At 38.7% G+C, this 15,966-nt stretch overlaps 1 protein-coding gene across 6 annotated transcripts in view; it reads right to left on the bottom strand.

Annotated features, from left to right (window-relative positions):
* The window catches only part of LOC102228085 (CUGBP Elav-like family member 4), a 163,101-nt gene extending 147,970 nt beyond the window's left edge, over positions 1–15,131 (bottom strand). For 4 of the 6 annotated variants that reach the window (XR_002752648.1, XM_023332570.1, XM_023332571.1 and 1 more), the window contains exons 1-2: positions 14,584–15,130; positions 4,810–4,892 (exon numbers count right to left, since the gene is read on the bottom strand). Coding sequence is in view for 5 of the 6 variants with exons in the window: in XM_023332570.1 (XP_023188338.1) it covers positions 4,810–4,892; positions 14,584–14,833 (333 nt within the window). In the remaining variant the exon portion in view is untranslated. Of the gene's footprint in view, positions 1–4,809; positions 4,893–14,583 lie in introns of all 6 variants that reach the window. The other 2 variants (XM_023332573.1, XM_023332575.1) reach the window with 1 other exon arrangement.
* Positions 15,132–15,966: the final 835 nt, after the last annotated feature.

The following is a 15,966-nucleotide window of genomic DNA, read 5'->3' as shown; positions in this document are numbered from 1 at the left end:
TAATTGGCCTGTGAGGGAGTAAGCAGCGCGGCCCTGAAAGGAGAGATGAGAATTCATTTGAAGATCTGTAGCTCCAATAGTGCCATGTTGGGAGGCTATTTGGCAAATGGTTGTAAATAACATTATGCAGCTGCAATTGCAAATATTATTTTTACTTTCTTCCACTCTTTATTGCCAGATGGCATTACAAACAAGAAAATAGCACCGCAATAAAGTTTATGGGCTATCAAAGAAAAGCAGCTGGTCATCAGATTTTTTTTTCTTTGATCAACAACTGACATGGGTGCACAATTGTCTCGTAATAAAGCAATGGTAATGATTTGCTCAAATGATCTCTAAATATGGATGTAAATACTCAACATGTCAATCAGTGCCTGAGAAATGACATCCTTATCTGTCCCATCAATGTGAGTATGTTGTAGAGAGTTTGAGAATATGCTGGAAACAAGAGTTTTAATTTTTAATTATATTAACTGTGCAAACCGTAGCAGAAAGATCTGATATAAAGAGCTCATTGTGCTCCTGATGGGCAATGGATCAAACAAACGTAACGCTTTCTCCAACCACAACAGACAGACAAAGAATCCCTGCAAGCAACTCAAGTGCAAAACAGTGTTTAAAAATGTTGTAAGAACATCTCTCAATGAGGTCGAAATATGATATCAAATGGTTTTTGACTCAAAAAAAAAATAAAAAAAATCCTTGACTACTGAAGCCCAACACTTTGGAGCTGGCGAGATCCACATCTATTGTGGAAGAATCTTTTGACAGGCACATTAGAGCAGGCTCTGCAATCCTTTCAGATGATGATAAAAACTGAACACTTTTTGACTGCATGGAAAATTCTATGTGGCAGAAAACACTGTGCATCAACACCCTGAACACACCATCCTCATCCTACTATGTCTCAACCATGAGACATAGTAGTGGCAACACCATGCAGTGGACATTTGTCTGTTCAGCAGGAAGTGAGAAACTGGTCAGAGTTTCTCACTCCCTCTTGCTACAGGAGAAAACTACGGAGGTTTTCCAATTTATGAAAAGAGTGTCTGGGCTCTCCCTTATAGATAGGGTGAGAAGCTCAGTCATCCGGGAGGGACTCAGAGTAGAGCCGCTGCTCCTTCACGTCGAGAGGAGCCGCATTTCCAATGTTTCATTTTATAGTAAGACAATTGAAACTGTAGCATTTTCTATTTTACTCCTGCAGTTCAATTCATTAGCAATCTTTAGTCTTTCACAGTTTTTGCAACAGATGAAATGTGGCGTAAGTAGATAGCTACCATGCCACCAGCACTACTACAACCACTTAAAATACATCACTGGATAAATTTCTTTTCAGAAATGAGCAATGTAATGTTCTTCATTAACAACAGAGCACTTGATTTGAGAGTCTCTTGCTGTCGGCTACATATAGAATGTTGATGTAGATGATTGCCATGAAATATGAGACTTGCAGTTTTTAGCACTCAGACTTGTCACTTTTCCAACAATAGCTCAGAGTTTTAGGACTAGAAACAATATACCAGACACTGCATATATATATACAGTATATATGTATATATACTGTATATATATATATATATATATATATATATATATATATATATATATATATATATATATATATATATATATATATATATATATATATACAAAACTGTTGCTCAGCTTGAACATCTCCTTTATTACTATTTATAAAAAAAGAGACTCTCCTGCCATGCTCTTCATTTTGGGACTACATAAAACAAAACTTTTTTTCCCATCTTGGAAAAAGTACATCTTGTTCTTTTTCTTGGGCTTGACTTTGTTATGTGTTCAGTCAAAAATGGCCCTTGCGTAATCACATTTTGGAGCTGTGTGAAGTATCCTTTGTTTTTAGCCAATAGTTGGTCCCACAATTCATGAAAAACACTCAATATCTCAACTTTGTGTTTTCATTTTCTTGGATCAGGCTGAGTTCTGTTATATTTTACTTTCTACAGAGCATTATGTTTGTTGTTGCTTTCATGGATTATGTTACATTATAGTTAGAAATTCATTACATAGACAGACTGTACACATGATGTATCTTGACTCCCCTTGAAAAAATATCTGATTTGCAACAAAAACTGTGAAAAATGTATTAGGATCATTTGAGTTGTTGAGTCTAAATAACTAATTACTTTGATAAACAAAATAGCTAAAAATGTAAAGTATCAAATAATCTCATTGTAGTAACAGTCAAAATATTAAACACAAAAAGCAGCCTTAATGTGTCTTAATGCTTATAGTCACCACTAAATTTCCATCTTATTGTTTCTCTCTCTGAGAAATGTACTAGCTTATTAATTTGGGCACACCGTCTTCACCACTAGGCTGAAGTTAATTAGAGGACTTTAAAGAAAACTGTTGCAGAAGTTGTAATAGAAATCCTACCACTAGCCAACACTTTGGTGGTCTAACTACACAAGTATGTTTTTGAACTGTGGATGAAATAAAATTTACATAGCAACCAAAATGGAAATAGAAAAAACTGAGTTCACTGAGGAAATGTTCTAGTTGTTCGTCCAACAAAGGAACACTGTGTGACTTGTGCTTTCTGATGAAGATAATGCCCAGTCATTTGCTTTACACCAATGTTATCAAAGATACAGTTTTGTTTCTTGTCTGTGAGGAATGTGTTCTAGAAAAGGTCCTCTCAATTATCTGAAAACTATCTCTGTGCTGTGGAATTTCATTTTGCAGCTTTGAATTGTAGCTAGAATTTAACATTTCAATGTTGGTGTTTTGAAGTTACACAAATGAGATTCACATATGTTGTGGAAATAAATTATTGAAATGCAGTGGTTATCCGTCTTGATAACACTATAGTGTGCATAGTGATCTGGATAAAACTTTAACTCAAACCTAAAATTTCTAGTCCAGCAGCATATTACTGGTTTCAACTTCTCCCACAAATACTTAAAAACACAACAAAATTTCTAACCAACATTGCTTAGTGACTGACACGTTTAGATAAACAATGACACTCCAACTGCACACACATTTTGCAATCACTTGTGTAAAAACAGTACTTTTGGCAAAGTGTCTGTTATTTTTGAATCATTTTTTCTCTTAAGAAAAAGTCAAACTTTTCTTTAAATGCCACACGTCACATTGGAATAAAATGTGCATTTGGTAACCTGACAATCACACTGCCACAAGTGGGCTACACAATCATGTCTGCAACACTGGGTGGAGAAGCCGCCAAAATGGCAGTATTATGTGACTGAGCATCTCAAACCATTAGGCCATGACAGTGACAATGAGGCTTGTCCAGAAGTGTCACCTCTCCCAGTCTTTGTCTGTCTCTGCCTTTCTTCAGCTCCCCCTGCTTTCCTCTCCCTTCCTTCCTGTGTCTCATTCTCTCCATGTTTCAGAATCACACCCACACACAAAGACAGAACATCTTTATTAGTCGTCTGTATGCGGGCTGTGCTCAGCCTGAGATTGCAGGACTGACCCCTTGCTGCGAGCTGTACAGGGGAAATGTTTACTCAAACCCCACAGAACATGCCATTAACCTCTTTCTAGATAGAAGACAAACAAGAATGTCCCTCCATGAGGGCAATAAAGACAGGCACAGCAAGGACCATCATGGCAATCATCTCATTATGAATCTGCGGGAGGCAGTAAGGAGCCAGGAAGCTTCGTCTCCCGGGGATACCTACTCTGCTGTGTACCAGTGTGTCTAACACTCAGTGAAGTATTTATGACATGCAGCAAAGTGAAATCAACTAATTTGCCAAACACATGCACAAATGCATCAGCCACCTCTGCTTACATTTATGAACCAACCTATGTGCATAACGTCTTCCTCGTTAGTTACCTATCTCGCGTCTCACTCTGCCTAACTGCAGCTCCCCCCTTCCCCTGGAGACGCAGAAGGATGTCCTCAGGCTGTGACTAAAGCCCCAACCGGGGAAGTTATCCTGGCAGCAAAAGGAAAGGAGAGGCAGAGGTGCCTGATGAGAAGTCCGGTCACAAGAGAAAGTTCTCCTTCTTAGGCTCCTTCAGGCAGTAATTCAATCATGCCTTGATAATTCCCCCCATGTGAGAAATGAAACCTCCTCCAATACATTGAGGACAGATAGACAGCAGAGCCTCATATTCATTCCAGATTGAGGACCCCCTTCTGGGTGGGCTAAAGAACCTACTACAGAGTATGTTTTACTTATGTCATTTTAAGAAGCCATTACTTTAATTGAAAAAGTTACCTGTTGCCACAGGCCAGTGAAGGAAAAAAAAAAAAAAACATAAGAAAAACAAGGGCAGGTATTAAAACAAAAAACACCAGATGGAGATATGCATGGTAAAAATGATTGTTTATACTTACTGTTTGATTATATGTGATAATAGAAACAGGATTCCTCAAGGCAATTAGTGTCAGCAGCAGCCATATTGCAATAGGACAAGGGAAGGGCAGCACGGCCTGTTATGAAGGAGCGCTTATCAAATATCTCTGGCGGAGTGATTAGTGTAATAAGACACTGCAAGGTGAGATAGGCCACTCAGTATTATAGTTTGCCTGGGTATGTGTGTCTATCATAGTGTGTGAGAGCTAATTTGTGCTTGAATGCACAAGAAATAGAGGCAGTGAAAACAGAAATGATTGAGTCTGTTCATCTGTTTTTATATCTGTGCACCTGTGTTTAAATGTGGATCTTAATATCTACTGTGTCCCTGTGAGCCATTTATGAGCCTCGGAGAGTGAAATTATTTTTATGTGACTGTAGACTTTAAAAGTAGTCAGTTTTAGCCTGTGACGGAGGGCAGATTGGGGGTACTTACCCCTGGCAGCGTCTTCTGTTCATGGAGGGCGCTTTGGGCCTTCAGTGCTGACTCTCTGGCACAGTATGTTAGAAAGGCACATCCTGAGCGGGCGTGGAAAGAGAGGAGAAATTTGATTAGATTTAAAAGAATTAAATAATAATAGTTGGAATTCAGATGTTTACCAATATGATATTTGGAGGATTATAATTATTTAGTGCAAGGCATCACCCACATGTTTCTATCAAGCTATGCTAAACAATTAAAAGGTTAAAGCTTCAAAACCACATTCATCATTCTTATTAAAGTGCTTTTAATAAAATGCAAAAAATAAATAAATAGAAATCCTGGTGTGATCACGGTTTTCTCAAGCTGTACGTAGCAGAGGGTACGTTTTCAAAAATGTTTTTAACTTCAGTGAAGTATTTTTCTCATGTTAAAGTCAACAGCAGACCTCTCTCTGCTATATTGAGATATAGAAGCAACCAGCGGTAGAAAATTGTGATGAGACTAATGAGTCTCATCAGGTTGTGAAAAAACAGTTTCCACATTGATCTGTTTGTCTCTACTCATTCAGGAGATATTTGAGAAATACTCTCTGTTAACTGCTTGTGCAAACCTGTATCAAACATCAAGAAATTTGAACTTAGACTGCAGCACAATGCAGCTCAATCAAGCTACTAACACACAGCGTTGCCCCTTCCCGACCTGTTGCTGTGCAGTCACTTGGATGAGGGAAGGTTTATACACCTTTCCTTTATGTACAAGATATACAATTTTGGCTCTTTTTTAAATACTTTCAATCACATTTGTTATACTTGCATTGCACCATACAGAGCAAACCAGGGAAAAGTATAACATTCTGCTCCATAAGCAATTCAGAAATACTTGGAGCAGAGGTACTTAAAAATAAGAGCTATAAAGATCCTTAAGAGGCTCTGTTATTGAGACCTAAATTTCAAAGTGCAATTATAACAGCATAGATACTAAAACATCAGAACGTTATTCAGTTTGGCTCCCCATGCAAAACTTTTCAATGACGCCTCTGGTAAATACAATGAAAACACATCTACTAGTATGCAATTTTACTCAATGTTATCATGCTAGAAGAGTCTCAATCCAGTCCTATTTAGTACCATGAAACACAAGTAGAATACCTGAGAAAAAAACAGTATGCACTTTAGTCTGATTCCAATTCAGTATTTACACAAAAGGGAACTGCTGATATTTAATTTTAATTGCAAAACTCCAAAACAAGCCAGCTCAAATTAATGAAGTGAGCCAAACTTCACTGTTCCTTGAAAGCTTAAGCATCTTGAAAAAAAGTATAACCTGCCAAAAAGAGAAATTTAAAAATGCATTCTTTTCCTCACTAGGCCAATATAAAAGCCTCACTGTAGTTTTACAAGTCATTGGAATTCATATATATCCCATCTAGAGGAATGTGGCTCTCTAAAGCTAATAGCTCCACACCCTCAGAGAAACTAACATACTGCTTCAAAAATAAGATTTTCTTTTTTTACGTAGCAACTCCATCAGATTGAATCTTGTTAATGCATGCATTAACAAGATTCATCAGCATATCTTCTGATGAATGGAAAAGTGCTTGTGTCAGTCTCATGTAAAGGAGACCAAGCAAAACTAAGTGTAAAGTGTGACACACAGCTGTAAAACCTTGAAGTTTGTTTAATTTAAACCAAAGAGGTGATGAAAATGCTTAGTCAGCCTCGACTGGAAGATTTTTTCCTCTTTCCCATTTGTGAAAGAAATTACACCCACTGCCTTTTGATAAATGATTACTATCACAGTTACTGAGCCACAAATCAGTATGCACGGTGATGAGCTGAAACTGTACCCCCACACATCTCCGGGGGCTGTTCTTTGAAGTCGGAAAATTCAGGAGGCAGAATGTAAATACATAGTTTATGGCAAATACGTCTCTGACAAAAATGTGACAGCATTCATTAAAGGTTGAGTTGTTGCTCTGTTATGTGCTTGGCAGAGCTGACAATGGGTGACCCTGTTCAGAAGAGGTTTTGCACTGAGCAGCATAATTTCCCATTACTATATGTCACACCTACTGCCAAGGATTCCCATGGGGGACTACACACAAACACACCCCTACACGCCTGCAAGCTCACACACTCACACATTCAGATGATACTCTGCATGCCTAGCAAGCATCATCCCCAAAACGTCAGCAGCACACTCTGGCACCTGGCCAAGGGACCTGCGTTTCACAACCTTCACCCACCTCCACAACTACGCAGTTACTCAAGAGGAAAAATCACCTAAATGACACTGACGAACCAGCTCGGCACACAGCAGAGCAGAAAAGTTTGGGAGCCTGGGGAAACACTTATCATCCTTTGTGTGACATTACAAAACTGTTGAGCATGAACCGAGAATGTCCAGAGGGACAAGTCCCACAAGAGACTCATGAGGTTTGTAAGCTAAAGGTAACACTCATCTCATTTTGCTTTTACATAATTCTGAAACTTTTTTGGTAGCAAACACTGACACACGTCGCACATAAGAGATTAACATCTTTTTTTTTTGGTTTGACCCATTTTCTCTGTGATATCAATAAAAAATCTTACTATATTGTAGCTCTGCTGATTATAATTGGGTAGAATGCTTGAATGATCTAATTTGCTAATTTGTCTGTATTGTGCTGTGTTGAACCTCATTTGGCTTTTCTTCATATTTTTACCAGAATGGGTTTGATTAAACAATAAATTATTTTAAAAAATGTTTGAAATTGAAATGACTCAATGTATCTGACAAAAAATAATAATAAAAAAACAAAAAAACAAAGATGTGTTGGGTGTAACAAACCCAGAGTCATTTAGCCTCAAAAATAATACCTAAACCTAAAGTAGAGTTAGACTAAAAAGGAGAGTTGCAGTCATACCTGCTGCAACTGTTATGATTCCAGCCCTTCAGCTCTGCCTTGGCTGCGCTGATTGCTCATTGCCCTCACCTGCACTGAGCTGGTTCCTATTTAAACAGCTGCTCATCACCAGCTCAGTGTGAGATCGTCTGTTGCCACTGTCACAGCTTTCAAGCCTTGTTGTCCCATGTTCCAAAGAGTTTTCTGGTTTCTGATCCTGCCTGTTTTTGACCACAGAGTTTTGTCTAATCCTTCTGCTGTTGAAAGTCCTGTTGCTGAACCCTGCCTGTCTCTGACCCTGCCTTCTGCCTTCTGGGTTCTGGACTTTCATTGCCTGAGACCCTCCCGCTCATGACCCCGGACCGTTTCAAGACTCAGCTTCTGGTTGGTGGATTTTGTCCCTGTCGTCTGCTTGTCCCCTGAGCCCCCCCAGATCTCCCCTTGTCCATTTACCCTACCTGCCCCCGGCTGGACTCCTGACCTCTGTGGATCCCCCATCCCTGACTCCACCAGTGAGGCCACACCCTTCCACACCAATTATTTTTGTAATAAAACCTTTGGTGAAACATCCTCTTGTTGTGGCTGCGTTTTGGGTTCTGGCTGATTCTGCTTTTAACATTACAGTAACATAATTAAGTTAAGAAAATGAAATCAAGACACAGCCTGAAAATCAGTTAATCCAAGTATTGAGTGATTGTACTGCATAAATGTATGAACATAGCTCGTAAAGCTTGTAAAACAATAAAAAATAATTTTAAAAAGTTTTTTCATGTATTTGTCTATACAACAAATGATTGACTGATCGGTGTATTTCCAAATATATATATATATGGTTATGTACTGCAGCTTTAATTGCTGTATTAATAAATTGCTTTTGGTCTCATTTGAAATTGCAATTATTTGAGAAGCTAAATTTTTGGTCTCTTCAGCTGTAAGACTAACAGAACATTTAACAGAAATGCATGTCTAAAATAAATTTCTAAAATATCTGACTGCGTATAACTGATATATTTAATCTGCTTCCCTTTGGAATTAAATTTCTGAAAGAAGAAGTTTTTAAATTCTTCAGTGTTAATTTGTTAATATGTTAAACCTATTTTTTGTGTGTGTGTGTGTCATGAAACAGTATTAGTTTGTCTTTTGCTGATTCTGCTTTTTTTTTTTTTAAACCAAGTGAAGTAAAACATGATGCAATCCCGCCAAAGTGAAAACGGGTTACTTTTCTTCAAGAGGCCGTTTTTCTTCACAGTTTACATGTCTTATTGAACTGGACATCTTGTGCAGCACAGCTTTTAAAATCCTGACCAGCTGTATGATTTTCTCTGCTTCTTCACAGAACTGGAATCTCTCCAGGACTTTGGGAAAGGTTTGCATTCAGAGGAGTGATGGTTCAGGGGACATCTGAAGCCTGGAGGAGTCAGTCACTTAGAAAGCCAGATGTTGAACAGATGAGAAGCATGAAGAGAAGGATGAGTGAAACAATGATTTTTGAGTGAAGATAACAGCTGGTAGCAGGTTAGCCTGTCAATTTAAAATTAGAAGATGACTAACTGAATTGGGAGCACATTTCTAATTTCAAATTATTACATACTATTGTGCCTATGCATGAATACAATGCAGAACTTAAAAAGAAAATCACGTCATGGTCCTAAAGTAATAAAAATTTTAAAAGATTGGCGTTTCAAATTGCTTTTCTTTAATATTCAGTTGACACCATTAAAAAACGTTTGAACCACCTTTTCAAAACTCAAATTAAGCTAACATTGACCGAAGATTATAGAAAGAAGTTTTCTGAATTAATTGGGGAAAAGAAATACAAGAGGAGGATTTCATAGATGAGGTTCTGAAATGAAGGCTAAGCTCTGGTGGTGGTTTGGCAGTCAGACTCATAACTTCCTGTGATGAGCAGGTTAAGTGGGGTGAAAATAGTACTTTGGTAATCAAATACAATTTACCACACCATAATTTAAGCAAGGGACAAAAGTTCAACCAATTGTATGTAAGGGAAATGGGAAAGTAAACCCTGTGAACTGGTTCAAAGAAAAAGCAAGGAAGGTGAAATTAGTCTCTGCACTTGCAAGAAACATTTTGGGTAATTACTTTAAGAACTTTTTTTCTGACAATAAAGCCTTTTTGAACAACTTGTTTTGAAATGGAAATAAGCTTGTGTTAACAGCTGTGTGAGTACAACTGTGTGAGTACAGGCATGAAAAGTGATTTTGTTTGTTTGTTTTAAGAAAAAAACCTTATCTATTAATTGAAATAACATCTTAACAAATGTGGTGAAAACCTCAGTTTACTAACAGGAACTTCTTGCAAAATACGTCATTTATTTTCCCTTAGTATTTATCAATGTCTAATTAATGTATTTATTTTTTTTGCAGAACAAAAATTAACATTAAAACTGTCTTATAGAAATTACACAAAATAAACAAGTGGATGCTATTGCATGTGAAAAGCAAAGAGACAAATATTTTAGGACTCATCCAGCACTACCCGCATCTGACTCGGCCACACTATTACCAGCCATCGCTCCATCTCTCCGTTTTTCCATCTATCGACTTTTGAAGCGGCCTGTTCACAGCCGTTAGTTGTCTGCTTCCCTCACAGCCTCCTTTCTAATGATCAAAGAGGTCATCTGTAGACTTAAGCTCCACCTGTCACTCAGCTTACACAGTCTGTCAGTCATTTACCAGCACTTCGTCTACAACGCCCCTGTTGTAGAGAAAGCCCAATACAAGCATCGCGCTGTGGCTCAGCTGTATTTATTGAATTAGAATTTATTCCTCAAATTCAAAGCAAAGCAAAAAAAGCTGAAGAAACACTTTCAAATATTTGTTTCCAAATCACCTTTCTGCTGTGGTTTACTTTTGAAAACCCAATCCCCAAAATGCTTGCTTTCCAGCAGTTTGACTGGCTATTTTTAGTCAATTACACTGCGTAGACCAACCAAGGAGAGGAGAATGGATGAGGATATTTAAGAACTCTTTGTATCTCTTACTCCTGGCTGTGTGGCACAGCTCTTAGTCCCCCCTCTCAGCATCAGAGAAGGATTGATAGATAATGCTACTCAAGCAAAAGATTTGCCCCCCACTAACATTCAGCATGTCTGAACAATGCATGCACTCTGGCACTGACACTAAGTATTATGATAATGTATGGCTCAGCAAAATGATAGATGTTAAACAGCTCGACCTGGCTGCACCACGCACTGATGAGCACCATACACGGCGATAGTGCCAAGTCATCCCACGCACTGCATAAGGCTCCCCAAAGGCACGCAAACTATCAAATCAACATTAGAGGAAACTGTGTAGCAACTGCGGGAGAGGACATGCCTATCTTTTAAATAAATCTAAAAGCACTGTTAGTCATCTCTACTCAAATGTCCAGGACGACGTGAAATGTAGAATTCCCCAGATATTCGCACAATTCCCCAGAGCTTCCCAACAGAGACGAAGTAAGGATTTGCAGAGCACAAAACATCTGTTCAGATTGTTGCAGTACTAGTCACATGAATTAGTCATAAGGAAACATGGCATGTTCCAATCTGGCCTTAAATCCATAATTATGGTGCAGTTTTGTGTCACAGCACCCGGGCAGTGAAGAAAAGTAGAACCGCAAATCACCCATTGGGAACGGTTTACTAACTGACACCTGCAGGCATACCTATCACTTACTGGAAATAAAGTCAAAGCTTTATTAAGTACAAGCTGCAATTTCAAGGTAGGTGTCTGAATGCAGAGAGCAAAGTCATTATGAAGTTTTTAATTTAAGGGATCACAAAAATAAACCAATTATCTAAATTTAGTACTTTATTACCCTGAAGTCAAATATATGCATGTTAGACATTAGCACATTATGCCAATATCTTCTACAACACATTATACAAATGAGACACTGAAATTAAACTTGTCATTAAATCAAATTGGAAAATTAAAGACTATTTTACAGGGTTTTTTTGTGTGTGGTTGGGTCTTACAAATGAGTAATCTATTAGCAACACAACATGCGGCAGAAAATGGGCAGGTTTCAAAATTAACCAACAAAAAGTACTGAATATCATTTCTATAAGTGAGACTGAAATTTAATGCCAAACAGAAGCTTCAGAATAAGCATTTAGAAACAATATAGGAAACAAAACAGTCATATCTAATTTCACAATGAATCTCATCTGGAAAAAAGTACTTTGTCTAATTTCTTTTGTGCTTTCCTGATTCTTTGTGATTTTCCTTCCAAGCAGTCAGACTTTCTTATAATCTTTTAAAGTTGATCCTGAGTTAATTTGTTGTCTTGCTGTGGCACATTTTGCTAAAAAAAAAAAAAAAATAAACAGGAATTTTACACAGTGAATGGGTTCTAATAAAACTTATGTAGAACTTCTTTCACAAGGAAAATGTTTTTAGTGAAACTTTAACCAAAAACTGAATGTCAACAGAGATCTGAAGAATTATTGAAAACTGGAGATTCAAATGAAAGTTTTATGAAATGAAAGTGAAAATTTTATTTGAACATGTTAAAACAGAGTTATATCTTCCATTCACTGTTAAGATAAAATGTTATGTTATGTTATGTTATGTTATGTTATGTTATGTTATGTTATGTTATGTTATGTTATGTTATGTTATGTTATGTTATGTTATGCTTCCCAGAAGCCTGGGACACTTAGGTGCATTTATGCTGGCTGAATGAACTCAGTAAACCCAGGGGAGCTCATAATGTTGGGGAAGCCATAATCCAAATGGGAGAAAATAAAATGAGTGTGGGATGTTATGTTTTTTAGCCAATGTATTTTTTTCTTTTTTCAGGCTCTTTCAGATAAGTTCAATTGAACATTGTGCCAGGTTCATAAATTGTTTACTGTCATGCTTCCTCTATGTAATTAATTTCTTTCTCTTTCTTTAGCTTTTCCTTCTTTTTTTGTCTTTCTGTTGATTCATCAAAAATGAAGCTTAAAAGTTAAGAATCAACTATTCCTGGTTCTTCTTTTTCAGTGTCGTACCGCTACATTTCAGTTTTGATGAATCACACATCGACACAGCAGGCGTTTCGGACGTGGTTTGGATGAAGGGCCAGTAACAAAAAATAATCCCTATAATGCATGGGTGACATCTTATTAAAAACACATGCTTATGTTGCCCAAGTACTTTTGAATGTCACACAGGATGGAGCAGGCATGACACATACATCAGGGTGGCCTTGGCGGAGGATGATTTGAACGTACACACAGTTTGGCTTTGGAACAAGATGACCCTTCCTGTGGCGACTATCCTCAGGACTGTTGACATTCAGAGACAGTTGAGGATGTCCGCAAACAACATGAACACTAGGAATATTGTTTTAATCGATCGTCCAGGGTGCCGAAACGAAACAGTGGGATGATGAGGGGCAGGTCAAGCAACAGCGCCTGATGGCTGGAGGAACAGGTGGTGCATGGATGTCTTGAGGGATGCAGACACTGAGCAGCAAGACTTAACACCGCGCTCGTTCCTCCCACGAAGGGCTTTGAATTGTGTTAAGCAATGAGATCATGAACTGCATCCCCTGTCTCACTTATTACATTTACATTTACAAGCTTGTGAAACAATATTCAGCTCATAATTTATTTCCATTATATATCTTCAGATGTATATTTTAATATTTAAAGTGATCAATTAACATATGTGTGTAAGTGTGTGACAGAGATTAGAGTTATATCCAGCAGGGCATAACTGAATATTAAAGTGGGGTAGATATTTTAAATTATGCAAACTGATCCAAACTAACAAAGATTATTATTATTATTATTATTATTATTATTATTATTATTATTATTATTATTATTATTATTATTATTATTATACATTGCTTTTAGTTTGCGGAGCTCAATCAAAATCTAAGAAAAACTTAAGAGATTCAAAGTTTATGAATATACTGTACATATTCTTAAGCAAACTTCGGACTATTCTTTAAGTTTAAGGTTTTTTTGTTCTGATTTTGTTTCGGTTATTTTATGACTTCCACGTTTTTTTCTTCACCCGACCCGCTTGCTCCCATTTATTTTTATCACAAGCATATCATTAGATCATTGATCGATCCCTGATGATCCGTGTCCTGTCTGACTAATTACTGAGCGAGCGCGGAGCCCGATCGTTTTGGACAATAAAGTGGCCGGTTGAAAGGGTGTGTGAATTTGTACGGAGCAAGCCAAAAGACGATGCACGCTGGATCTCAGCCTCCACTATTATCACGCATTGTACTTCCTGACTGCATAGCCGCCCACGGAGCACCATTACAACACAGCTGCCATGTAAATAGTATTTTCACACAGTTAATGACATCCGAAAAGTAAGGCAGCCTATCAGCCCGCTAAAAGGTCAGAGCTGCATGCCAGCACCACCTTAATCACAGAGGCTGATTGCCTGATAATGGTTTGCATTTTCCGCTCCCGTGAAAGCATTTATTTCTATTTGACAATGGGCACCAAATGCCCTTTTTTTTCTGAAGTTATAGAGAAATGCGGCTGCAAAATAGCAGCATCCCGTGTACTTGCCCGTCCACTGTCCCGCCCCCTTCACTGGCCTCACCAGGAGCTTCAGCACATGAGAGTCAATGTAAACACACACAAAGGCGTTTTCAGCTGTAGTATTCACGTGGACTCGCTGGACGCCGTAACAATTAACACTCCACTTCCCACTTTCCACGTGTTGTCTGTCCCTCAAGCACATCTATATAGATCTGTACATATAAGTGGGACAGACAACATATATCTATATACTTTCCTAACCGACTGCTCCACTACTGAGTCGGGGCATTTTTAATTTCTTCTACGGCTGCCTCTCTACGTATTTGCACTTTCTGTCTCTTATGTGTGCTGTATCTCTCCAAGGAATCGTAAAAGTAAGGAGGGCAAAGCAACCAACCTTTATGCATTCCCGTAAACCTGTCTTTCAGTACAGTGAGTTCATATATCTTTCCGAATTCCTCAAACAGGGGTTTCAGGTCTTTTTCCTCCAGGTTTCTGGGAATCTGCCCGATGAAAAGCTTGATGGCGTCGTGGTCCTTCATTGGAATGGTGTTCTGGCCGATGGTAAGCCCGTTCATCCTGCCGGCGCTGTTCGTGGTGCTGAATCCATTCTCCTGCTGCACTCCGTTTGCAGTGACTGTAGCCATCTTTCCTCAATGGGCCGGCGGGCTACTCTCTCTCTCTCTCTCTCTCTCTCTCTCTCTCTCTCTCTCTCTCTCTATGTAGTCAACTGCACAGTGTCACAGTGCACACCCCCCTCCCTTTCTTTATATCTTCCTCTCTTCCCACTCCTCCTCCGGTTCGTCTCGCTGCTTTTCTTCCTTTTCTTTTCTTTTTTTTTTTTTAAATGCAGCCTATAAGCCCCGTCGTTTGGAGTTAGTGGTGTTTACTTCATCGTGTGCTTTAAAACGAATTTCCATTTTCGGGTCGTCCCAACCCCCTTCCTCTCCCAACCCACACACACGCTCACAGAGTGCCACTGTGTCCCGTAAGAACAGTTCATAGTTTATGAACAGACCACGCCCCCTCGCTGATTTACATCATGAGTTTGGTCCAGACGAATGGAAGAGGAGGATGCCTGTGCATGGCTCCCAGAAGGCAGCGTTACAATGCAAACATTTGTGCAAAGTGAAATCCGTGGGATATTTAGAGTGTGTCGCAAAAGTAGCACGCTATTTGTGAATGTTTCCACATTTTGCGACGTAGCAACCCCTAATAGTGTATTTTATTTAAATTAATTGAGATTAAGGTATGTGTGTGTGTGCGTGTGTGTGTGTGTGTGTGTGTGTGTGTGTGTGTGCGTGTGTGTGTGTGTGTGTGTGTGTGTGTGCGTGTGTGTGTGTGTGTGTGTGTGCGGGGGTGCGTGTGCGTGTGTGTGTGCAAATTCTCTTTGTAAAGTTTCAAAAGCAGAGTCAAATACAGCAGTTTGAAATTAATTCTGCTGAAACCCTGGAGCTGCTGTTTGTCACTGTCCGTGGTGCTGAAGCCACACTGCTCTTCATAGACCGTGAAATAGATTGTTGGAGCAACAATTTCAACTGTACATGTTTGCTCTGCAGATTCTTCAAACCCTCCATCTGTCTGCCATGCACATTTTTATTTATTTATTTATCTTTGGTCCTTTTTCTCACAAGCAATCACACAATGATGCAGTCAGTGCCACTCTTCAGAGCGGGTTTGTTTTTTTATGCAGGGGAGCGTGTGGCCTACTCGTATCTTCTAATCTCCACAGTGCACAGAAAGCTCTAATTAATGCAGATGGGAATGCAACATCAATACC

This window comes from Xiphophorus maculatus, chromosome 4, assembly GCF_002775205.1.
Source record: "Xiphophorus maculatus strain JP 163 A chromosome 4, X_maculatus-5.0-male, whole genome shotgun sequence".
NCBI classification, from domain to species: Eukaryota; Metazoa; Chordata; class Actinopteri; order Cyprinodontiformes; family Poeciliidae; genus Xiphophorus; species Xiphophorus maculatus.
Note: the sequence above shows the minus strand (reverse complement) of the source record. Positions and strands in the feature narration are given on the sequence as shown.